Below are 24,526 nucleotides of genomic sequence, written 5' to 3' on the forward strand. Positions count from 1 at the left end.
GCTGTGATGGTTAATCTGGAGTCAAATAATTCCTTCCAGATAATGTGGAATCGGGTCATTTTTAGGTAACAAGAATAATTAGAATCCATTTAAAAATAAACTGTCAGAAAATGTTTCAGCACAAAAGGAAAAAAAACCAATTAATCTGCTTTTTTAATGTGTATAAATAGTGCAGGAGGTGCAATATCCTGGAATATATATTTCCAAAAAGCAAAAATATCAGCATTGTTGAAAATGTGAATATGAACAGCAATGGAGTAATGGATGGCCTGTGATGTACTTCAAGGTATGGAGGGAGGTTTTCTTTTCTTCATTTCCAAATCTGACTGATGATAAACATCGGAGAGGGAGAAAGAAAGAGTTGAATTTCCCACCATTAAGCTTGTCCATTTTAAGATAAATTTTGGTAAAATGATGCAACATTTCATTAGCTTGAGAAAATGAATGTTCTGTTGGCATGAAGGATTTTCATCATTGGGTGCACATTAAGAGTTGCTTTATACTGCACTCAGTATTAAAAGGTTTGATTACATTTTGTGCTCTGTTATATAGCCATTAACTGAATTTACAGTGCATTTCATCAGTCTTGCATTTACAGTTTGACAGGAAGTTGAGAGTATTCTGCTTGACAGAAACTCCAAGTCAATGAGTCCAAACATTTGCTGCAAACCTGTTTGGTCTGAGGCAGCTGTTTCTGTTTGAGTCCAAGTTTTGAGGAGATTTGTATTAAATAATTTTAGCTGCACCACTTAAGACACTGCATTTACTGTCTCATGCACTGATGGGTGTTAATGTAGGTTAGTAATGGTTGTGGTATGTTTGTTGAAAAGACAGTATTCAGATCGTGCAACAGCATTTTAATATCAGAAGAAAATGATCAACATTTGCTCGACATGTGCCAGTTAACTGAAGAATTTTACAACATGTCCTGTCAGCAGGAAGAACTGGTCAATATAGCGAAAATGGCTTAATCTGTTTTCCATTTGTGGTTCGAAGAATGAGCAGGGGCCTGGCTCTGTGGCTGACAGAGGGATGTTTCCTCTGTGACAGGAGTAGTACCAGGACATAAAGCTTGAAAATAAGGGATCTCCCATTTAAGTTGGAGATGACAACTTTTATTTTCTGCGTCGCATTGGTCTGTATAATTCTCATGTCCAGAGGGGAGTGGAGGCTGGGACGTGGCATATTTTACAGGCAGAGAAGGATGGATTCTTCATTGACAAGGGAGTCAGAGGGTTTGGGCGTAGAAAGGAGAGTGGAGTTAAGGCCACAATCAGGTCAGCCATGATCTTATGGACTAGCAGAGCAGACCCAACCAACCAAATGACCTACTTCTGATTATTTCTTTGTATGTCATCGCTGACCAATTCAGGTCTGGGAAGTATGCCAATTGTGTTTTAAATTGAGAAGCTCTTTTAATTTTCATTTTAAAAAATTGAAACAAATATAACCCTTCGAGAATCAGTGCAGGTGGAACAATGAGTACAACATCTTACATATTTCATTTTGGTTCATAGTTAGCTTTGCTTCCAACTAGTGAGCCATCTAAAAACCAGGCTGAGTCCATTACACGTCTGGACAAGGGATAACAAAGTCAAAAGGATTGGAAATTTTGATTGTAATAACTTTCTAGAATGATCTGAATAAATATACCAGGTAGTTAGACAGATAACGTTGTATATTTAACTAAGACAGCCTTCAATCTTTTTGTTTTAATTTCCTTTTAGCTGCTGATGTTCCTGTTACCAACTGCAGTGTCGAGGAGTTTCAATGTGCTTACGGTCGTTGTATTCTTGATATATACCATTGTGATGGCGATGATGACTGTGGAGACTGGTCTGATGAGTCAGACTGCGGTTAGTGACTTTTCTATTATTGTTTATATGTTAAGACTATTGGGAAGTTAAAATCAGTCAGAAACAATATTGCATATACACCTAGCCTCATGATCTGTAACTTGAGTATATGTGATCCTCCTTAGATACACTATACCATGTACGGAGACTTGTATATACAGGTCGTTCTGCTATAACATGCGTTTCGTTAACCCAAATTTGCTGTAGCGCAATTGACAAACTGCGGACATTGTTTCTACAATGCAAACATTTAATACGTGCGTTAGCTGTAACGCGATTACATTACCATCACTTTAAGTGCTGTTTCTAAAGTGGGATTTTTCGATAATGGGGAATGGTACAAGAATGCAACCACCATGTTATAGAAGAACTACCTGTAAGAGAATATTGTATAGAGTGCAATGGGATTTCTGCTTTGATCCCACCTGGTAAGCATTTTGCTGTACAGTTTCCAAGAGTAAGTTATGAGGTATATGTGGCTATCTGTTTGAGACACTTAGCTAATGCCTCTGCAATAAAAAAACAGCCTATCTCTGTTACCCACTGGGTTGGAAGTTTAAATTCTCACTTGCTCACATCTCATTGTCCACTTGGTTCTGTTTTGTAACACTTTGTTCCTGCATTTTGTCCATTTGCAGCACATCAGTCAAATTTTGCTAGTTGCTTTCTCACATTTTCAAGGGTACAGATTGGATGGATGTGCCTTCAGCTACTATTTCAGCTGAAATGTATCATGGTTTTCTGATGTTTCTGCACATTGACTTCTACTTTATCATATTTTCCGGTTTCTGAATGAAATTGTGCTGACCCCAACTGAGCATTATTGCACAACACAAATTATTTTGATTTATGAAATCATTACTTGGATTTTCCACAGTCAACTCTGCTACAGCAATTAGCTAATTTTATTTGAAACTGAAATTCTGGTCAAACCATTGAATGTGACCAGAAAAGGCAAGGGAGATGATTGAAATGTGTGTATTGTTGTCAGCTAACAGACTCTGAAAATCCTCATGATCAGGCCACATCGGGAGGCCGGATCTATCTGCTTCACTGTGTTTCTTGGTGAAAGTCATGGTTGGAGAAAGCCCCATTTTACTGTCAGTTTGTGATTACTGGTGGGTTGCAGGGTGACCAGAATTATGCCATTCAGCCCATCGGGTCTGCTCCTCCTTCAATAATGGATAGTATCTTTCTCAACCTCAATCACCTGCCTTGTCCCTGTAGCCTTGATCCTCTTACTCATCAGGAACCTATCAATCTTGTCTTAAAGAGCCTCAATGACTTGGCCTCCACAGACCTCTGTAGCAGTAAGTTCCACAGATTCACCACCCACAGCCTGAAAAAATCCTCCTCATTTCAGTTCTCAAGTCCCTTTGATCGGAGGCTGTGTCCTTGTCTCTCCTACTAGTGAAAATAACATCTGCACATCCACTCCTTCCAGGCCTCTCAGTATTCTGTTAGTCCCAATGAGATCCCCCTCATCCTTCTAAACTCTCATCGAGTGCAGACCCAGTGTCCTCAGCTGCTCATATGACACTGCTTGTACAACACAAACTTTCTTGTAAATCACCTCTGGACCCTCTTCAAGGCCAGCACATCCTTCCTTAGATACGGGACCCAAAACTGCTTACAATATTCCAAATGCGGTCTGAGCAGGGGCTTATACAGCCTTAATACTGCATCTCTGCTCTTGTATTCTAGTGCTCTCGAAATGAATGCTAACGTTGCATTTGCCTTCCTAACTGCCAACTCAATCTACATGTGGTGCCTTTTGGCAGTAACCAGTCACCTCACCCTCTTGATCAATGTGAATGTGACTTCAGAGGATGAAAAGAGAGGAAGCTAGACCATTAGAAAGGAAGAAAATGAGAATGTTCCAAGTGGGCAGTGTGTTTGCAAGTCAAATTATACCATAATCAGAGACCAGCGTGAATTACAGGGATAATTCTGCAACATCAGGCTTCCTCATTGAGAGTGCTCCTTGGAGAATCAGGGTTAGTGTGTTTGATTCTATCTCTGTCCCGCTATCCCCTTCTGTCACAGAATAAGCTCGTTAACCAGGTTGCCAGGTATTATCAAGCCTTGAGTATATTCCTCTAAAGCAGAGTAATTGTGGTTCTGGACTCCCAGTTATAATGCCACTGGTGATGGAGTGCTGAATGAGAACACATTCAGATTGTGTAATTAGTTGGAATTAGGTGACAAAAGCCAGTGAAAGTTGTAAGACCGATTTAAAATGTAACAAATTTCAATGGGCTACTCTGTACATAGAGTCATAGAGATGTACAGCACGGAAACAGAACCTTCAGTCCAACTCATCCATTCTGACCAGATATCCTAAATTGATCTATGTCCCATTTGCCAAAACTTGGCCCATAATCCTCCAAACCCTTCCTATTCATGTACCCATCTAGATACCTTTTAAATGTTGTAATTGTACCAGCCTTTACCACTTCATGTGACAGCTCATTCCACACAGCATCACCCTCTGTGTGAAAAGGTTGCCCCTAAGGTCCCTTTTATATCTTTCCTCTCTCACCCTAAACCTATGGCCTGTAGTTTTGGACTCACCCACCCCAGGGTCAAGACCTTGTCTATTCACCCAGTCCATGTCCATCATGATTTTATAGACTCCATAAGGAGTCTCCGATGCTGCAGGGCAAAAGAAAATCCTGGGTTTGAGTCGGAAGGATTCTATTTGAACATTAATTTAAATATTTAACAGAGTGAGACCACAGGTTGAAATGGGAGCAGATGGTTTTGGGGACCTGGTCAATATCTATAAACATACCAGCCCTTCGTTAAATGACAGTGTTTTGCAATTGATGAATCATTCATAGTTGGAGGAAATGAAGGCTGATTTTGCCTGGCTTGATTTATATCTTATCAAAGGCAGTCAATTGTTTTTTCTTCTAATGTAGGTTGGAGTAGAAGGAAACATCCGGTAGCTGTTTAAAATTGAAGGGTGGAACTGAGTAGTTTTGTTAGTGGTTTCAGTTAGAGAGTGATTAGTAATATAATCCTCCAGTGGTGTCTTTTAAGCTTGGTCTATTATGGTAGCTAGAAGAATCCAAGTAACTTGAAACTCTTGCCTGAATGTTTTGAGACAATTACACAGGATTGAAACTTGCATTTTACTGGTGTCCTGCATAAGGATTTACAAACTGAGGTGGTGTCTTTGTCTTCATCCCCTCGCAGTGTGAAATGTCTTGTTAAAGCAGTTTTCAGGCTATGTTCTCATCCAGTGTACTCGTAACCTCTGAGCTTTTGCAAACCATCATATTTTGACGTGATTCCATCCATTCCTTTAGTACCTGTTGTAGTTTGGGGCTACAACAGTCTTTAGCCTCCGTGTTGTCTGCAGATTGAAATGTAAGAACTTGCAACTTGTTTATCACTGTTGCTTTTTTTGAGGCAGTGGAGTTGCTGCATTTTGTGTGTTTCATTACCCTTGTCATATCTTGCTCACTGTTGCAACAGCTGTGGAGTACAGGCCTTTCACCACCTTGATAGTCATCAGCAGGATCTCCTCAACCCTGCATGTGTAACCCATGGAGACCGACCATGTTACTGCTCAGTTCATCCATCCAACTGGTCCAATGCACAGTAACTGTCCTGGTGAAGCCTAGTGCCATTTATAAAAGGAAAGCTACGCCTTCCTGAAGGTCAAGGGGGCATAGCTTTAAATTAAGGGGGGGTAGATATAGGACTGATGTTAGGGGTAGGTTCTTCACTCAGCGAGTCGTAAGTTCATGGAATGCCCTGCCAGTAGCAGTAGTGGACTCTCCCTCTTTATGGGTATTTAAGCGGGCATTGGATAGGTATATGGAGGATAGTGGGTTAGTGTAGGTTAGGTGGGCTTTGATCGGCGCAACATCGAGGGCCGAAGGGCCTGTACTGCGCTGTATTCTTCTATGTTCTATGTTCTATGTGGAGGTACTGGGGTGGACAGTCAGAAGTCACATGGATGCTAGGTTGTAGTCCAACAAATCACACAAGCTTTCAGAGCGCAGCCCCTTCATCAGGTGCCTGTCAGATGAGCAAAGCACATGCTTTGATCCTGTTAAAATTCCTCTTTGTGTAATCTGTTGTACATGCATACCACAGGCAATGATATTTGGCAGCAAGGGACGAATATTTCTCAGCAAAAACATAACATATGTTCACAAAATGGAAAGGGCTAAAGCCCACTAGTTTTCTGGAATTACAGTTTAACAAAGTAAGCACCACTGCCTGTGTTTCAAGAGATGGAGGAATATTGGGTTTATGCTACAATTGGTTACACAGACAAAGCACTTTGATTTCTTTTGTATCTGTGTGATATGTGTTCTGGAGATTTGATTCCCTCAACTACCATCCAGCCTTTCACTTTGTTCATGTCTATTCCTTCTTATAAACAGAAACATATTCCACATCCAGTGACTGCGCTAGGGTTTGCTTCTCCAGCTGGAGACTGTTTTGAAGAGCGGTGATGGAAAACATCTTTATTTCTCGGATACAAGAAGCATTTCTATTGCCTAAAGGCTTATTTGTTCATGACTCTAATTAAAAAGGGGGACTAAACTCATGAAAAAGGAATGTGACAGGGACAAAACCAGGCAGAGTGACAGACTCACATTCCACTCGGTAAAAGATACCAGTCTCAAATGTTTTGGCAAACACTCCAATCGTCCTTAATTGGCTAATTGACTCATCCTGCCTGAGTATTGTTCGAAATAGCTGAAAATGTGTTGCTGGAAAAGCGTAGCAGGTCAGGCAGCATCCAAGGAGCAGAAGAATCGACGTTTCGGGCATGAGCCCTTCTTCAGGAATGATTGTTCGAAATAGTCAAATTCCAGAATTCAGACAGGCACGATTTGTATTTCTGCATGTCCCAAAAAAATAATCAAATGATGATCTGATCTCTAAAGCCTCCAGATATTTTTCTGAGGTCCTCCGAGAAGGCTGTTAAGATTTTCGGGAATATCTCAGCCACAGCTTTAAGTTGGGTCTTGGGACAAAGGCATCTTTTCTTTTAATGTAGTGGTGAACAAAACCATCCAGCAATGCATTTGGGTACTAATGAAGTGGTATAGCAACTTGAAGTAAGCAATTTGCATGTTATAAAAAGCTGCAGATGCTGGAGATAGTCATGGAGACGTACAGCATGGAAACAAGATCCTTCAGTCCAACCCGTCCATGCCGACCAGACATCCCAATCCAATCTAGTCCCACTCACCAGCACCCGGCCCATATCCCTCCAAACCCTTCCTATTCATATACCCATCCAAATGCCTCTTAAATGTTGCAATTGTACCAACCTCCACCACTTCCTCTGGCAGCTCATTCCATACACGTACCACCTTCTGCATGAAAAAGTTGCCCCTTAGGTCTCTTTTATATCTTTCCCCTCCCACCCTAAACCTATGCCCTCTAGTTCTGGACCTCCTGACCCCAGGGAAAAGACTTTGCCTATTTACTCTATCCATGCCCCTCATAATTTTGTAAACCTCTATAAGGTCACCCCGCAGCCTCCGACGCTCCAGGGAAAACAGCCCCAGCCTGTTCAGTCTCTCCCTATAGCTCAAATCCTCCTGACACAAAAAGAGAAATCAAAATGATAATTTTGTTTCTTTCATCACAGATGCTGAGTTTTTGTAAGCAGTTTGAGTGTCATGATGAAAAAATGCTTTGGTATCTTTTTATGTGATAAAATTTACATAAAGCCCTTTGCTCTGCAGCGTGCAAACTGAGTGATCGTGGATGAATGTTAAGAATCTTGATATATGTACAGTTGTAAAGATAAGTTTTGAACAGGCACAGAGAGAAAAAAAAGAAGCTGAGCCATTTATAAAAAAAGTTCCAGAGCATACAAACGGGATTGGCACCCATGAGGAGACTGGAGAGAGGCTGGGAGGATTTTGGAGCGGTGGAAGAATTCTTTTAATGAATCAAGAACTTTGAATGTAGTAAAAGTGCTCGTGTGAGAGTTAAGGTTGGTGAAGATACTCGTGCCAGGAGATAGTGAGGACTGCAGGTGCTGGAAAGTCAAAGTTGATAAAGTGTGGAGCTGGAAAAAGCACAGCAGGTTAAGCAGCATCAGAGGAGCAGGAGAGTCAACGTTTAAGTTCAGGACCTCTCATCAGGAAAGATACTGGTGCTTTATTGGCAAAAGCATAGTGTAACCAAGCCGAAATGGATAATTGGATTTGAGCAGGTGGAATTTGTGCAGCATGAAATTTGCAAGTGTGACACAGTTGATGAGAGTCAGTTCTTGTGGAAACAGAAATCTAGGTAAGGATTTCAATAACAGTCCATAAAATTAGGAAGGACAAAGGTGTTTTTGTTGTGAGAGGTGCTAGTGATGGATAGGGGATTAGAGGCACTGGTCAGGTCCGGACAGGACACAGATTGCAAATCCTTGTGCTATGTTTGGCTACTGCAGTCAAGAGAAAGGATACAGTGACTTTGGAAGCTACTGAGTAAGCTGGATTTGTTTTATCAGTCATCATTTAGAGGTGATTCTGCTAAAACAAAAATTTCAGATGGGCACTCTGACAGGAAGGATTAGCAATCTGTAGCATAGCGTGAATGTGCTGACACAGATCCTGCAATGGACTGGGGCGAGGGCAGTACTCACGGAGTAGCAAGACATGGTTCTTGAGAGGAGGAACTTACAGACATGAAGGGAGAAGCCATTTCTGGAGATAACTTGATACAGCCAGTAAGTGTACAAATAATGAGATAGAGATGTAGATGTAGAGGAGAATGCATCTTGTGTCTAACATTCTGCAAGATAAAAGAGATTGGAATTCTACACCTGAAAAGTGTCAATGCTTTGTGGAAAAGGATAGAGTAAAGAGAAAAGGCAACATTATGGAGCTTCTTCAGATGAAGAATAAAGCTGGTGTGATTATTGATTTTATTGTGCAGAGATCCTAAATATGACAGCTTTGTTTCTCCATGAACCTTTAGGTTCCAGACCTCGAACAGAAGCTGTGGGAGCACAGGTTCAAAGACAGATCATGAGAATTGATTTGAGGTAGAAAGAATGTTTAATCCTAGCCTTTGTTCACAACCTTCGGACAGCAGATCCTGTCCAAGGTGAAAGGTACAATTGCTGTGTTCTCTTACAACTTCAACTTTTCATTGTAGCTCACTGTGAACCCCTACTGGCAGAGGTGCACAAATGCAGCCACATATGCCAAGCCAATAATCAGCACATTGGAAATCATAACAGGAGATGTATTTTGATTTTTTTAATTCTTTTTTTCAGACTACCTGATCTTAATCTCCCAGGAAGTTTTGTTAAATTATTGTTGGATAATATTATATCAATTCGGAAAGAAATCTCACACTGGCTCTTGAGATTGGAGCTTCACATGTGGACTAATTGAGTTTTGTTTTCTGTAGCATCCCATCACCCATGTCGATTGGGTGAGTTTCTCTGTAACAGTGGGCTCTGCATCAATGCTGGCTGGAGGTGTGACGGTGACTTTGACTGCGATGATCAGTCGGATGAGAAGAATTGCAGTGAGTTTTCTTTTTCAACATCACCTTCGTCCAAATAAACATCACAAACGTTTGGCACGTACAACTGAACGAGAAGTCGCGGTTCTGATTCCTGTTAGACTAAGGGACAAACCTGTTGTGTTGTCTATTCTTGCCCCAGCTGCCTCGCAATGTACCACAGACCAGTTCCGCTGCAAGTCAGGCCGTTGCATCCGGTTGTCGTGGCGATGTGATGGCGAGGACGATTGCTCTGACAACAGCGATGAGGAAGACTGTGAGAAAACAGGTGACAGTGGGGATAGTGCAGTAGCATTTGGGGTCAGGTGGTCCTGAGACTACAGCAGTCCTAACAGGAGAAAACCCCTGGTCTGCTACAATCAATCTCAGCACATGCTTGGCACATTCCGGCCTCCTGGACTCAACTTATAGATGCTTCAGTCTCATAGACCATTCAGCCCATTGGCACCGCCCCTGCCCGACATTGAACATGATCATGGCAGATCTTCTAAATGCCATCATCCCACTTTCTTTTCAGACTCCTTGATTATTTTAGTGTCTAGAAATCTACATTTAATTCTTAAATGGATTCAGTGACATGGCCTCCACAGCCTTCTGCAGTGTGGATTCCACAGATTCACCTCTTTCTGAATGAAACCACACGCATGCGTGCACACACACACACGTGCACACACACACGCGCTTACGCACTCACACACGCACACATGTGCACGCAAACAGAAGTGCGTAAATGCATGCCCAAACACACAGCAGACCACACTGACATATGCAAGTAGGATTTGTGGTAGTCACAATAGTTTGTTGTGAAGCTGGCTGTTTTCATGAATGTGATGACAGTGAATGTTATCGTTTTAATGGGAGCATCATCTTTTGGCAGTGCCCCTTTGGGTAATGAGGTGTGTGGTTTTCCAACTCATTTTCAAGTTATTCACAGTGTTTTATGATTTACACCACCAATGGGTAAAACTCCGTGCTGAAGGGCAAAGTTGGAAACATTGACTCCAAGGTGTTAACCCTCCACATTTTTGCTGTAGAACTCCCACACTGTGCTCCAGATCAGTTCACATGTGGCACTGGGCGCTGCATTGGGCAGCGGAAAGTCTGCAATGGTGCCAAGGATTGTCAGGATGGCAGTGATGAGATCCCACACCAGAATTGCCGTAAGTTTGAGCCAAATACATTGTATAGTTGAACAATTTACCTGTGTGATCCTCAAAATTAGTTTCTGTGCAGCGATGCAGACTTATTTAGCATGAACTTTCTTTGTGTGTTTTATCAACTGAAAAACTGATCTGTTTAATCAGACTAAATTTAGTTCTTCATGGATTCAGTTTTCCAGATTGTCACACATTCTCTTCTCTCAAAAAGTGGACGGCTATGAGGATTAGTACTAGGCCTCTGTCTTTTTTTTGAACAGCTGCCAGGGAGATGGGCGGGGCTGATCATCCTCCCTGTGGTAAAGACTGCCCCCCCCCCCGCCAAAAAACACCATTTGTGAGTGGCCCCTTTCTCCTCCCCCTCCTCAGGGCTCCCTGTGCTATCGCTGGGACTGAAGGGCTGCTGGCCATTTGATTGACCCAGAAGTTCCTTTTCAGTTCCAATTGCTAGGAGATTCCAACAAACTCTCACGAGCTGGAGATTCTGCAGAAATCTTGGACTGTTCTAGGATGAAGTGTTCATCTCTACTGAAACATAATTCTATCAAATTGAACTCAGACTTACTAGTGGCCTCTGGTCTGTGTTTGTGTCTAAGCTATAAAAATTCAATTTTGCACAGACTTCATCAGTTAGCACCTTCAGAACTTGCTACACACTTCACTTACTCCAATTCACTTACTTGGAAATGATGTATTTGGTTCACTGTTCCAAGTGACTTTCTAACCACTTAAAACAATTACCTTCACAGAATGTAGTTTACTTTTACATAAAACTCAAATTCCCAAATGATGTATTATGATCCTTTTATCACCTTTCCAACTTGGACTAACATCGCTATCCCTTCCCTGTCATTGGGTTAAGATACTGGAAGCCCCTGCCTCACTACAACCCATGGTCTTCCAACAGTTCACCAGTCTCTGCCCAACAGTAGTTGGGGCTTGGCAACAAGCACTGTGCCGGCCAGTGAGTCCACAAACAAATATTAGAAAACAAAGACCTATCTAAATAATTTCCGTCCTGTATCGCTGCAGTTCAGATGCAGAAGAACTAACTTTGTGATTTTAAAATCAGGCGAACCTTCTGAGGAGGAAAGTTGCAACGTAGACAATGGTGGTTGTGCACACAAGTGTCAGCAGGTTCGAGGTATTGTACAGTGCACGTGCCACACAGGCTATCGACTAATGGAGAATGGAAAGTTGTGCCAAGGTAAGGCCCAAATATTGGAACTTTCACTTTGGGTGCATTAAGCTGCTGTATTGTCCACCTCCCCCCACACCACAAAACATTGGTCACTGTGACACAAGACGCTTGATCTAACTCACTCCTCTACTGAGAGACTTTTCATCCAACACTTGCTTGCACGGTTAGTTTCCTCTGGTTAAAGTTCAAAGAGCAGTCTTTGATTTGTGAAAAGCTCATTTACATACAATAAAACGCGGTGTTGCTTCACACCCTGGTGATCGCCAATGTATTGAGCAAACCTTCAACTTTTTAATTTTGTGTAAGCAATTTATTCAACGAAAGCCATTGTCTTTCCAATGATTATCCAACTTGACAACATTAGCTATTCACAGCAGTCGGGTTTGTACCATTGGTGAGCTAATAATGTCGAGAGGAATCAGAACTGAAAGAATTTATGACGCTGTAATTCCTCCTTATGTTGCATTTCCAGATTTCTGGAAAAAGTCTGTCTCAGGTGGAAAAGTAGAATTTCTTTAGGGACCTAGATACCAGAAAAATGCATGAAAGAGGATATCCAAAATCTTACCTTTCAGGGTCGGTCCACATAAGCTGATCTTGAAAAGGCCACACAAACAGTACTTATATTCTCTTCCAGTCATTTGTACGTTCACCATGTTTGCACTCGTGAATTTTTTAGCATGACACTTAATGATCAAATGGCAGGTAAATCTGCAGAATGAGTATGAACTTTGTAATTTGTTTTTTTTTATTTTGGTCCTGACCAACATTTAATACCCAGAGGGCAGTTAAAGGTCAACCACATTGTTGTGGGACAGGACTCATTGACAGTTTCTTGGAAGATTCCTTGGTCAACCAGATGGTTTGTATAACAACTGATCATGATTTCACATAATTTCCAGACTTTACTGAATTTTAATTTCACTCTCTGCCACAGCTGGATTCGAACCTCTGTCCCCAGAACATTAGCCAGGGATTCTGGGAGACTATACCAGTGTCAATGCCACTGTAAGTCTGATGAACCACACACATCGGACTCTTGACTCAATGAGCAGGCTTCCCAGGAATGCATCAGCCTCAGTGAAGTTGCAGTTTGGCTAAAGTGGTTTGCGAGATTGTTTGTGAGATGCCAATACCTTTTCTATTGTAACTCCAGTAGGATTTGGGAAGTAGGATGCAGTAGGATGTTGCTGGCTGCAGGACGCTATACCCTCTTTTGATTGTAATTCCTTCTCAATTCAGTGCTGATTGCTTTGGTCTGAAAGCATTAAATGGCCTGACGTTGGACACCCACGAATAAGGAGAGCAGGCCATTCAGCCCTTTGAGCTGAGGCTGCTGTGTTGTACAATAAGATCATGGTCGATCTGACTGTGGCATCAGCTCTACTTTTCTGTCTCTTCCCTTCCCCAAGCCCCCTAACCCCTGACTCATTCAAAATCTGTTTAACTCAGCTTTGAATTAGCTGAATGACCCAGCCCCCAGTGTTCTTGGAGTAGGACCGTAGTGCAATTCACTGTCCCGTTTCATCCACAATCTAAACTGACTTTGATTGCAGTCTAGTTAAAAAAAAAATCAATGTGGTGCAGTTGGATGCTCTTTTGAGATTGTGATAAAAGTCAATATTTTTGGATCAGAGTAGAGAGAGTTAAGCTCTGATGGAGCGTGTACGTATTGATTACAGAGTGCTTGTTGAATGACTGCAGTGACAATGGGCTTGATTTTCTTGTTAACATTTCTTGACCTGAACACTGTTTTTGCTAGTTGCGTGACACAGAGAACATTATTGCAGAGCACTGCCCGCTGTTCAGTTCGGTTAGCACCAGTAGTGGCGATAAAATAGGATTTATCATCTGCTGTGAGCCCCTCTCTCCAGTTTAATCAAACAGGATTCAAGATGTGTTTGCCTGAAATTAACAATCTGTTATTTTTTCTGATTTGACAAACCCAGTTCCCAATTGTAAGTGCGATGCAAGTCAATTATAATATGGTTCAATTTACTGCTGATTAGCCAATAGACAAGGGTCTTGTGGCTCCTAAACCTTTATTTAATTTTTCTTGCTAAAAATAGGTGAAAATATGACTTTTCTTGTTAATATTGCCTGACTGTAACTTAGTTTTACACCAGAACGCCAACATCTACATTGTAACGAATATCTGTTGACTTCGTGTTTGTAATTATTTTAAACACTACCTGAGAAAGTTCTGACACTATAGATACTTGAAGCAGTTTTCAATCTTTTACAAAGTACTATCCTTTCACACCATCCCTGCCATGCCTCGGCATTATCCTGGCGCATTGTTCGGGAGGTGAAAGGGACAAAAGGTGTCAGTGTTTGTCGCAGTGACCAGTTGAAGCACATCCATGAGATGTTATGTCTGAGGTTTCAGAGCTGCTGTCGCCAGGTGAAGGTCTCCTGTCTGTTATGCCTTATAACCAGGAGATTGAAAAGTGGAGGGAAGCATTGTACATCAGAAGCATTATCTTAGTAAGTAAGTATCACTGAGGTGCGATGCAGTGACGTTGTGGTTGTGCTGTTTGTGCAGACATTAATGAGTGTGCTGAGGATGGATACTGCAGCCAAGGCTGTACCAATTTGGAGGGAGGATTCCAGTGCTGGTGTGTACAGGGTTATGAGCTACGGCCTGACAAGCGCGGCTGCAAAGCACTCGGTAAGTGTTCGCCACCACTTCAAAATGTTTTGTTGAACAGATTTCCTTCAGAAATTGTATTATGTGAGGATAGAGAGATCAATCTTTCACATTCCTGAGTTTCCTGACTCCAGCTTGGTTCAGTTTTCATGTTGCTCACCATGAAGAGTACAGTGAGATCTCGGAGCAGAATTTGACCATTCAGCCCATCCAGTCTGCTCCAACATTCGATCATGGCTGATAGGTTTCTCAACTCCATTCTCCTGCCTTCACCCATAACCCTCAATCCCCTTACTAATCAAGAACCTATTGGTCTCTAACTTAAATACACCCAAAGACTTTGCTTCCACAGCCCTCAGTGGCAGTGAGTTCCACAGATTCACCACCCTACCTCCTTTGTAACTTGAAACTTCCTGTGCTCTGGTCGAGTTGTTCCTGAAGTGGAATTTTTTAAAAATTCCATCATGGGACATAGGTGTCAGTGGCGAGGCAAGCATTCATTACCCATCCCACTTGCCCTGTGGTGAGGAAGAGCTCAAACCGCTGCAGTGTATGAGCTGTGGGGACTTGCTTGGAAGCGAGTTCTAGGATTTTAACCCAGAGATGGTGGAAGATGGTGTTCTTGGAGCTGCACTCAGGGAGGCAACTGGAGAGTGAGGGGAGGAGAAATTTCTTCACCTAGAGAGTGGTGAGCCTGTGGGATTCTGTGCCACCGAAAACAGTTGAAGCCAAAATATTGCATGTTTTCAAGAAGAAATTAGATATAGTTTGGAGTATCAAAGGATATGGGGAGAAAGTGGGAGCAGAGTACTGAACTTGATGATCAGCCATGATCATATTGAATGGCCTATACCTCTATTTTCTATGTTTCTATGAGTATTCCACTGCATTCCTGACTTGAATATTGTATATGATGGGCAGGTTTTGGGAAATGGGAAGTGTTGATATGTCTAATACAGTTTGGTTTCTGGTCAATGATAAGGCCCAATGGTGATGGAGGATCCAATGAAGGTGATGCCATTGAATGTCAAGGGGCAATGGTTAGATTTTCTCATGTTGGAGACGGTTATTGCCTGGAACTTGTACAGCAGCCTGTCACTTGCATGCTCTTTCTGCTTTTTGGCAATCTGTCCCCAAGGACAACACCTGCCCACCCACATTTCAACTGAAAACCAAAAAATCACAGTGAACTTTTAGTTCAAGATTTTTAAAAATCTGTTCATTTACATTTAAATTCTAGTCACTGCCAAGGTGGGTTATAAACCTGGAACCCTAGAGCCATTGGCCTGGGTTTCTGGATTATTTGTCCAACAACATTCCCACTACATCTCCATTTCCCCAGAGTTGTAATTCTTCCTGTCTAACCCAGGGCAAAGAAGGATTGAGTCAAACTGTCGTTCCTGATGAAGGGCGTACATCAGTAATGTCAATTCTCCTGCTCCTCAGATGCTGCCTGACCTGCTGTTCTTTTCCAGCACCACACTCTTGACTCTGATCTCCAGTATCTGCAGTCCTCACTTTTTCCACCTTGAGTCAAAGTGGGTTCATGTTTGTGAAGCATCACAACATAGAAGTAATGAGATGTGTAGCCCTGTGTTGCTGTGAGCTTAGCTGCCAGAAGCTGTCCGAGAGAAGGTTAACTCGGATGCTCCCAGGTATGAGGGAGGTGGGGTCTGTCTTATGAAAAGAGCATGAATAGGTTGAGCCTGCAGTCGTTGGGATATAGAAGAATGAGAAGCAACCTTAATGAAAAATATAAGTTTCTGAGGGGACTTGGCAGAGTAGATATGGAACGGTTATTTCCCCTTGTTGACCAGTCCAGGTCCTGACGGTATCATCTCAAGAGTGCGGGGCTTGGCAAGGCTTGATCATTAAATATACTTAAGACTGACATAGATAGATCTTTAGTTAGTGAGGGAATTGAGGGTTATGGGTAGGAAAGTGGAGTTGAAGATTATCAGATCAGACATGATCTCATTCAATGGTACAGCAGACATGATAGGCTGAATGGCCTAATTCTATTCTTACCTCTTATGGTCCTATGGACAGGGTTCAGTCCAGCGTGCATCAATAGAATGAAAACCGGGCCAGTTGCACATGTTCAGCTCTCTTTGAATAAATAAATCGATCTTTTGTGGTTTGTTAGTGATTAATTTTGGCAGCAATTGAAATGTCGTCGATTGAAGTTTGTCCATTAACTTGCCAGTCTGTGAAATTGTTATTCCCTTAAGGGCCGGAACCAGTGCTGCTGTTTGCAAATCGCATTGATATTCGCCAGGTGCTTCCCCGGCGGTCAGAGTATACTCTGCTGCTCAATAACCTGGAGAATGCTATTGCCCTCGACTTCCACCACGACAAGGAGCTCGTGTTCTGGTCTGATGTCACCCTGGACCGCATAATGAAAGCCAATCTGAATGGGAGTAACGTGGAGGAAGTGGTGTCAACGGGACTGGAGAGTCCAGGTACGGATCATTTTAAATCAAGACAAATCTTTGAAATTAACACAGAGAAACTTGGTTAGAGATTTTAAAAAAACGGCAGACGCTGGAATCCAAAGTAGACAGGCAGGAGGCTGGAAGAGCACAAAAGCCAGGCAGCACCAGGAGGTGGAGAAGTCGACATTTCGCGTGTAATCCTCCTTCAGAACGAAGAAGGGTTACACCCGAAATGTCAATTTCTCCACCTCCTGGTGCTGCCTGGATTGTTGTGTTCTTCCAGCCTCCTGTCTAACATAGAGAAACTCAGCAGGTCTGGCTGCATCTGTAGAGAGACAAACTGAGTTAACCTTTCAAGTCTGGCATGGAGACTCTTCTTGAGGTCTTTATCAGACGTTTGAAACTTAAATCATTGGTTCCAGAAAGTGTTTGAGACCAAAGCATTGAATGTTTTCAAGGAGTTTAATACAGTTCTGATGGCAAAAGGGATCAAAGGGAGGAGGAGGAACAGGATATCAAGTTGGACGATCAGTCATGATCAGATCGAATGGCTTACTTCTCCTCCAGAGTTCTATGTTTCCAGTGTCCGACTGAGCGGGAAGACTGTTCTCATCCACATCCGGAAATGAGCCATCAATGTGTTTGTGAATCCAGCTGTTTTTGCTTTTTGCACATTCCACACAGTTTCAAAATGCCCACATGTGCAGCTTACATAATGGCCATGGATCTGGGTAGTGTTGTTACCAGCAGCATCACCAGAGGTCAGACACCTGGGCTGTTAACCCAGTGCTGACACACCATCTGTATAAACTAAGTCATTGACCTTGAGGCTTTTAAAATACAGAGAGTCCCAAACCTTTAGTTACTGATCCTCTCTTTGAAAATCCTCTGTCTTACAGAAAACAGAGTGTTGGGGATGATTTGTCTCCCTGCCAATTGTATGAAACAGCTGATAATGAACTGTTAGGCCATTTTACAGAGCAGACAATATTCTTTTTAACTGAAGTCAAATAATCACAGATAGTAATGGACCTGAGTATGACTGAGGAGAGACATGGCACTGAGACTTTCCATTCTGCACATATCAGGACTAGCACAAGAATGCCAAATTTTAAACAACAGCAGCAATTTTATTACAGGTCCTCAACAAACAAAAGGTATATGTTCTAGCCACCTTCTTCTTTTGAGTTCAGAACCACAGAAATGTAACAGTGCAGAAGGAGGCTATTCTAACCATCATGCCTGCCCTGGAGCCTACTGTCCCCCATTGTTTTCTCCATGGCAACATTTCAGCCAATCAGAGCTGATTTTCCAACTAATCAGCACACCTTTCTCCTGTAGTACAAATTGGTGTGATTGTTTGACATTCCCGTGTGCATCCTGGTGAGTGTGAGCTGGAAAGCTTTGGTAACATGCAGCAAGATTCAAAATGGCAGTAGTGGACGTGTGCTATAAGTGCACCAGCTACATGTTGGTGAATCCTTCTGTACTGGTTTGTTGGGCCTATGCCTGAAATTGACACTTGTAAATTGGTATTTGTAGTTGCAAAGTTTAGGGGGAGGGGTGGGAATCAAACTCTGTTCGAGATTCACCCAACCCCACTTTCTTGAAATGAGGCTGCCTTGATTGCGTTTGCACTTAGACTAACAGTGTTTTGAGACAGATTAACAAGTGGTCCTTCAAGAGACTGCTGGTATCAATCTCAAAAAAGTATGTTTATTAAAACAATAATCCTCACATTTGCCTGTTGCTGGGCCCCTTTCTCATTTCCACTTGAGCCTGATCTCCTTCTGATCCCAGTACCAGGAGATATCAAAGGACTTCTGCTGAGAAGATGGTTGGAACTGATCCATCGCCTTGTGGGTTACCCCTTAGTCAGTGCTTGCTGCTCACTGCCTATTGGTTCATGGATTTCAGGGCGCGGGATTGAGTGAACCCCGGGACTCCAGCTCCTGGTGCAAATCCTGCTCACTGCCTACCTTATTTGTGCAAATAGACGAGAGCAATCCCCATCATATTGTCCTGCAATGTGGAGCCACTTCGGAGGTTTCCATTTCAGGGAGAGCTGTTGGTTCTGCATGGAAAAAAAAAATCTAACGAATCGAGTCTGTCAGCCAAATATCTCAGTAAAACCTCAAGTGCTGGTGAGAATTTGCTGAAATAGTGATTTAGATAGAATTTCAGGAATGTGACACTCTTTCTTCAACCTTCTGTTGAAATGTTACTATGGGATAGTCATCAAAACTCTCCAATTATCTTCAGCTGTTATTTTAGATGAAAGAGCTGTCTTTTGGAAATAAAGACCCTTGTGGTTTATCTTTGGGCTCCAAGTGGCACTTTAGTTGGCTTGCTTTCCTGAACAGAAACTGCAGCATGAACACATGTGGTTCACGATCTCTTTTCAAGCTGGTGCATATGAATTCCACATCCAAATAGGGAAGAATAGATTTCTCTTTTTTTTCTTTGTTTTACCCTGGATCTGTTCCTTCCTTCCAATACTTCCAACTTCCATCAAAAATTGATTTGTTTTATGAGTTCATGGGATGTAGCTGCCTCTCGCCAGGCTATCATTCATGGCCAATCCCGAATTGCCCTGGTGGTGAGCTGACTCATTGAACTACTGCACTGCACGAGATATAGGGACAGCCACCATTAGGAAGGGGGTTCCAGGATTTTGACCCAGCAACAGTGAAGGAACGCTGATGTCGTTCCAAGTTAAGATGGTGAGCTGTTTTGTGAGGAACTTGAATTTGGCCATGCTCCCCATGCATCTGCTGTGCCTGTGATAGAGGTTGTGGGTTTGGAAATGTTACATTTGGTTCAGTTATCAAGCCCATTGGAGCCAAGAAACTTCAGGACACTTTGTAACAGTAAAATCCTTGGAGTTATTGGTTTAAATTGGGGTCACTGGAACTGGTCACAAAACAGTCTTGTGATTAGGTGCTGCTTACCTCGAGTGTGCTTGCAGCTTCCACTGACGTAGTCTTTCTCTCTTTCTGCCTTTACTCTGTTGGACTGGCAGAGAAACAGCTGCGTTTCTCCATAACTGGAAAATCTCGGCATAAAGATTTTGATTTTCCACTGAATTCTTAAAATGTAAGTTGGAACAATCAAGAGTTTTACCTGGTGCATAGCCCCCAATTTCTGTGCATTGGGCACATCTCTGACAGGATTTCCTTCTAATTCTCAGGATACAACATACACTAGGGTCACCTTTTGCAGTTTGCTGTTTTGTTCCAGACCAAACGCGATCCCCACAGTATATTACAGAAATAACCTAGAGCCTAACTTTTATGAATTTTTTTAAAAGGCAAGTGTAAGGTGCTTTGTTCCAAATAGGACTTGATTTGTCCAGCTCTAAGCTTTAATCAGAAAACACTTTGTTCTTAAAACAAAGTTGAGACACAACAAAAAGAAAATTTGACATAACTTTACTGAAATATTTAACAATTGAATGTATTATTTAACCACATTGGGGCGGCACGGTGGCTCAGTGGTTAGCACTGTGGCCTCACAATACCAGGGACCCAGGATCGATTCCAACCTTGGGCGACTGTCTGTGTGGAGTTTGCACATTGTTCCTGTGTCTGCGTGGGTTTCTCCGGGTGCTCCGGTTTTCTCTCACAGTCCAAAATGTGCAGGTCAGGTGAATTGGCCATGCTAAATTGCCCATAGTGCTAGGTGTGTTAGTCAGAGGGAAATGGATCTGGGTGAGTTACTCTACGGAGGTTTGGTATGGACTTGTTGGGCCAAGTGGCCTGTTCCATACTATAGGGAATCTAATCTAATCATTAACTATTCCAACATAATTTGGAGATGCCAGTATTGGACTGGGGTGTTCAAAGTTAAAAATCACACAACACCAGGTTATAATCCAACAGGTTTAATTGGAAGCACACGAGCTTCCACCTGAAGAAGGAGCGTCGCTCCCAAAGCTAGTGTGCTTCCAATTAAACCTGTTGGACTATAACCTGGTGTTGTGTGATTTTTAACTTATTCCAACATAGGCAGCATCCCATAAACCCAACCTTGGCAAAATTAATTCAGTAACACAGTTGTTATTCTCACGTACTGTCTCTCTCCAGTCCAGTAGAAAGAAACAATTTGCCTGTTTTGATTTTTACGAGGAAGCCTCATTGTCTAAGAATTGACTCCAGCAGCAGATAACTTGAGCTTACAGCTTCAGCTAAATCCACAAACTGATTGAAAGCAAAACCAAAATCCTTTCAGGTCTATGTGAGCCGTGACCCCAGCCACTCATGGTTCTTTTGTCTTACTTGAAAAAAGAGCATCCAGAAAGAACTGAAAAGCTGTCTGAAGGAGACATTTCAGCACCACTGACAACACCCCTCTGCAAGAAAAACAGGATGGGGGCACATCTCTCTTACAGGCACAGTATTGTCACGCCATGCAACTGAACTTTGCTCAGGTTAAACTCCATAGGTCTCTGGATGCATGAGGCTGAATCTCTTTCTTGTTCACTGCTTCCCCACCCCTACCTTGCCCTGGAATGTCTGCACGAGACTGAAGACAGTCAAATGGAAGGACAGGATAAACAGAGTGAACACGACTCCCTCTCTAATCGGGTATGTGTAGTGGCTACAAAGACAGCTACACTAACCATTCACACTGCACTTGCAGTGTAATTATCACTCTGCTTTGTGCTCACCAAGACTTAACTTTTCTCCAGATGTGCATTTAACACAAACACACCTGATCTTTCCCTCTTGCATTGCTTCTGTATGTACAGAAATACACATTGCCTATTTTTAAAATATCATGAATCTATTTTTCCCTTGAGTGTCTGGGGCATTTATTGTAGTAGAAATGTGAATAAAATCAGTCGTGATCTGTGGCTGACTTGGTTTTGGGAGGAAGGGTGTTGCTTGCTTTAAACATGTCATTTTCTAATTTCTAAATAGGCCTGGAAAATTAAGCTTTTTTTTTCTCATTTTGTTGATATTTCTGAATGACCCAGTGAATATATTTGTAGACTGTTTGTTGTATTGTTTCTGATCTGTATCTATTCTATATTTTTGGAAATTAAAATGTTTATTTTCAGTAGAGTCTGGTAAGGAAATGGAAGCAGGCTAATTATAAAATAGCTTTAACTGCACAGAGGAAGGAAGGTTTTATATTCTGTCACTTACTTTTGGTTTTTATAGCCCTGTGAGTCACTCAGATGTCAGTCAGAGGAAGTGCTTCTGTTATATCTCATGTGTATGTTTGTTGCTACAAAGAGGTTTCGCCACAGTCTTATAATTTTTGAACCACAAAAGGAAAAGAAAATGCTAACGATATCTGTGTAATGTCTCCAAAAAATGTAATCTCTGACAGGTGGGCTTGCCATTGATTGGATTCACAACAAGTTATACTGGACTGACTCTGGGACATCACGTATTGAAGTCTCAAATCTCGATGGAACACAGAGGAAAGTACTTTTATGGCAAAACTTGGAGAAACCCAGAGCCATTGCATTACATCCAATGGAGGGGTAAGCTGACCATAGACATTGATCCCATCTGAATTCACTTCAGTCATCTCCAGCATGAACGGCAGATGCCATCTTCCTCAATTCCTTAACCATACATTTCAAGCAAATGTACAATATTTAGTGTTTCAACATGACTGAGTTTAGCAATAGACTCCTAACCTCAAAATCAACTGTAATTTGTAGCAGTTTTAATGACTCAGAGCTTTTTTTGTTAAGCATGCCACAATCCCAAAGGTCATTTTGACATGGTACACCCTGTCACTGGGGGCTGACGAGAAAGATTTACTTCATACACTGTAAATTAAACTCGCTCTTTGATGTTCTGTAAGTTATGGTGTCTCTCAGCCCCAGGCAAATCCACAAGAGCATCTGAATGGAGAACATTGCTTATCCTCAGGTAATGAATGTATTTGGCATGGGCTGGATTCTTAACCACTCTCCTCTTATTCATTTCAGTTTGTTTTCCTAACTTGGCAGTTTTTGATATCTGCTGTCTTACTGTTTCAATTTCAGCTGTTCTGTTTATTGACAGCGTCTTTCTATTTTTAAAGAGCTTCTGTTGTCCTGACATTGTACTCTGTTTTTTTTTTCCCTTGCATTGACTTTGTATCCTGCTCTCTATTCCACATTGTGGTCATTGTTTTGATGCCCTGGTAAATATAAATTCCAGTTCAGTTATTAAGTGTTTCTGTTAATCAGCTCTATCAGTTTGCCTGTCTCTATGGATGTCACACTACTGTGTGCTGGACAATAGGGTCACAGAAGTCTGTGGTACAGAAAAAGGCCCTTCAGCCCATCAAATCTGTGCCAGTCAAAAACAATCACCTGACTATTCTCATTCCATCTTCCAGCATTTGACCCCATAGCTGTGTGCGCTTTGGCATCACAAGTGCATGTCTAAATGCATTGAGGATTTCTACCTCTATCACCCTTACAGCTAGTGGGGTTCCAGAATCCCACCACCCTCTCAGTAAAAGAAACTTTCCTCTCATTCCCTCTAAACCTCCTGTTCCTTCCAATTCATCTGTGACCATTGGTCATTAATCCATCTCCCAAGAGGAGATGTTCCTTCCTGTTTGCCCCGTCAATGCCCCTCATAAGTTTGTTCAAAGTAAGGACTGAGGTTTTGAAATAAAGCTGAGAAATACTAGTGTGTGAACAATGTGCCATACATTGGAAACATCTTGTCACTATCTTAGATTTTTTAAAATTATTATTTCAAATGAACGTTAATCCATCTGCTGCAATACCTCAACTAAAACTGCAGAGCAATTTCAGTGGGGTTTGTTCAGCATTTGTAAGCTAATATCCATCACTGTAATTTCAGAGTCAGGATGTCTACGTTTATAATTATTTATAAGTCTGAGCTCAAAATCATTTGCACAAATGTAATTGCTTTGAGCTATTGAGGGCATTACTCCGGAACTTGAAAGTGATCTGTACTTGTTCAAAACACAAAACTTTTGGTGTGTAATTTTGGTCCTGAAATATGTCTATGGCTAGCCTTTAGGAAGATTAATTTGTTTCTTTTAAAAATGAATGAATTGAATAATGGCCCAAGAAATCATTTACAAGAATGTTACTAGGAATAGAGGGTTTGAGCTATAGGGAGAGGCTGAATAGACTGGGGCTACTTTTCCTGCAGTGTTGGATACGAAACAGTGGCCGTATAGAGGTTTATAAAATCACGAGAGGTGTGGATAGAGTGAATAGTCAAGGTCTATTCCTCAGGATAGGGGAGTCTAAAATTAGAGCATATTGGTTTAAGATGAGAGGGGAAAAATGTAAAAGGAACCTAAGGGGTAACCTTTTTAAACAGAGGATGGTGTGTTTATGGAATGAGCTGCCTGAGGACATAGTAGCGGCAATTGTAAGTCATTTATACTGATACATGGATAGGAAAGGTTTAGAGGGATATGGGCCAAACACAGGCAAATGGGACTGGTTCAGTTCAGGAAACCTGGTTGGCATGAGTGATTTGGGCCGAAGGGTCTGTTTTCTTCCCGAATGCTGAAGTCTGAGCATCATCCTCTGAGGTTGAGAATTCCAAGATTCAAATCTCTGATTGAAGACATTGCTCCTCAACTCAGTTTTAAATGACTAAACTCTTATGCTGTAACTGTGACCTTGTCACTATAATTTATTAAACATATCCCAGACCGACTTTCCCTTTTTGTTCAGTCAGCCATGCTGGTCCTTTCAGAATGAATGGAGACCTGCA

The 24,526-nt window shown here is 42.0% G+C and overlaps 1 protein-coding gene across 7 annotated transcripts in view; it reads left to right on the forward strand.

The window, feature by feature from the left end:
• lrp4 (low density lipoprotein receptor-related protein 4) overlaps window positions 1-24,526 on the forward strand; it is a 414,285-nt gene that overhangs the window by 280,157 nt on the left and 109,602 nt on the right. For all 7 annotated transcript variants that reach the window (XM_072592685.1, XM_072592682.1, XM_072592684.1 and 4 more), the window contains exons 6-13: window positions 1,728-1,856; window positions 9,252-9,371; window positions 9,511-9,636; window positions 10,403-10,528; window positions 11,598-11,732; window positions 14,272-14,397; window positions 16,608-16,838; window positions 22,149-22,305. In XM_072592685.1, coding sequence (XP_072448786.1) covers window positions 1,728-1,856; window positions 9,252-9,371; window positions 9,511-9,636; window positions 10,403-10,528; window positions 11,598-11,732; window positions 14,272-14,397; window positions 16,608-16,838; window positions 22,149-22,305 — 1,150 coding nt within the window. The remainder of the gene's footprint in view (window positions 1-1,727; window positions 1,857-9,251; window positions 9,372-9,510; window positions 9,637-10,402; window positions 10,529-11,597; window positions 11,733-14,271; window positions 14,398-16,607; window positions 16,839-22,148; window positions 22,306-24,526) is intronic.

Source organism: Chiloscyllium punctatum, chromosome 22 (genome assembly GCF_047496795.1).
Source record: "Chiloscyllium punctatum isolate Juve2018m chromosome 22, sChiPun1.3, whole genome shotgun sequence".
Lineage (NCBI taxonomy): Eukaryota > Metazoa > Chordata > Chondrichthyes > Orectolobiformes > Hemiscylliidae > Chiloscyllium > Chiloscyllium punctatum.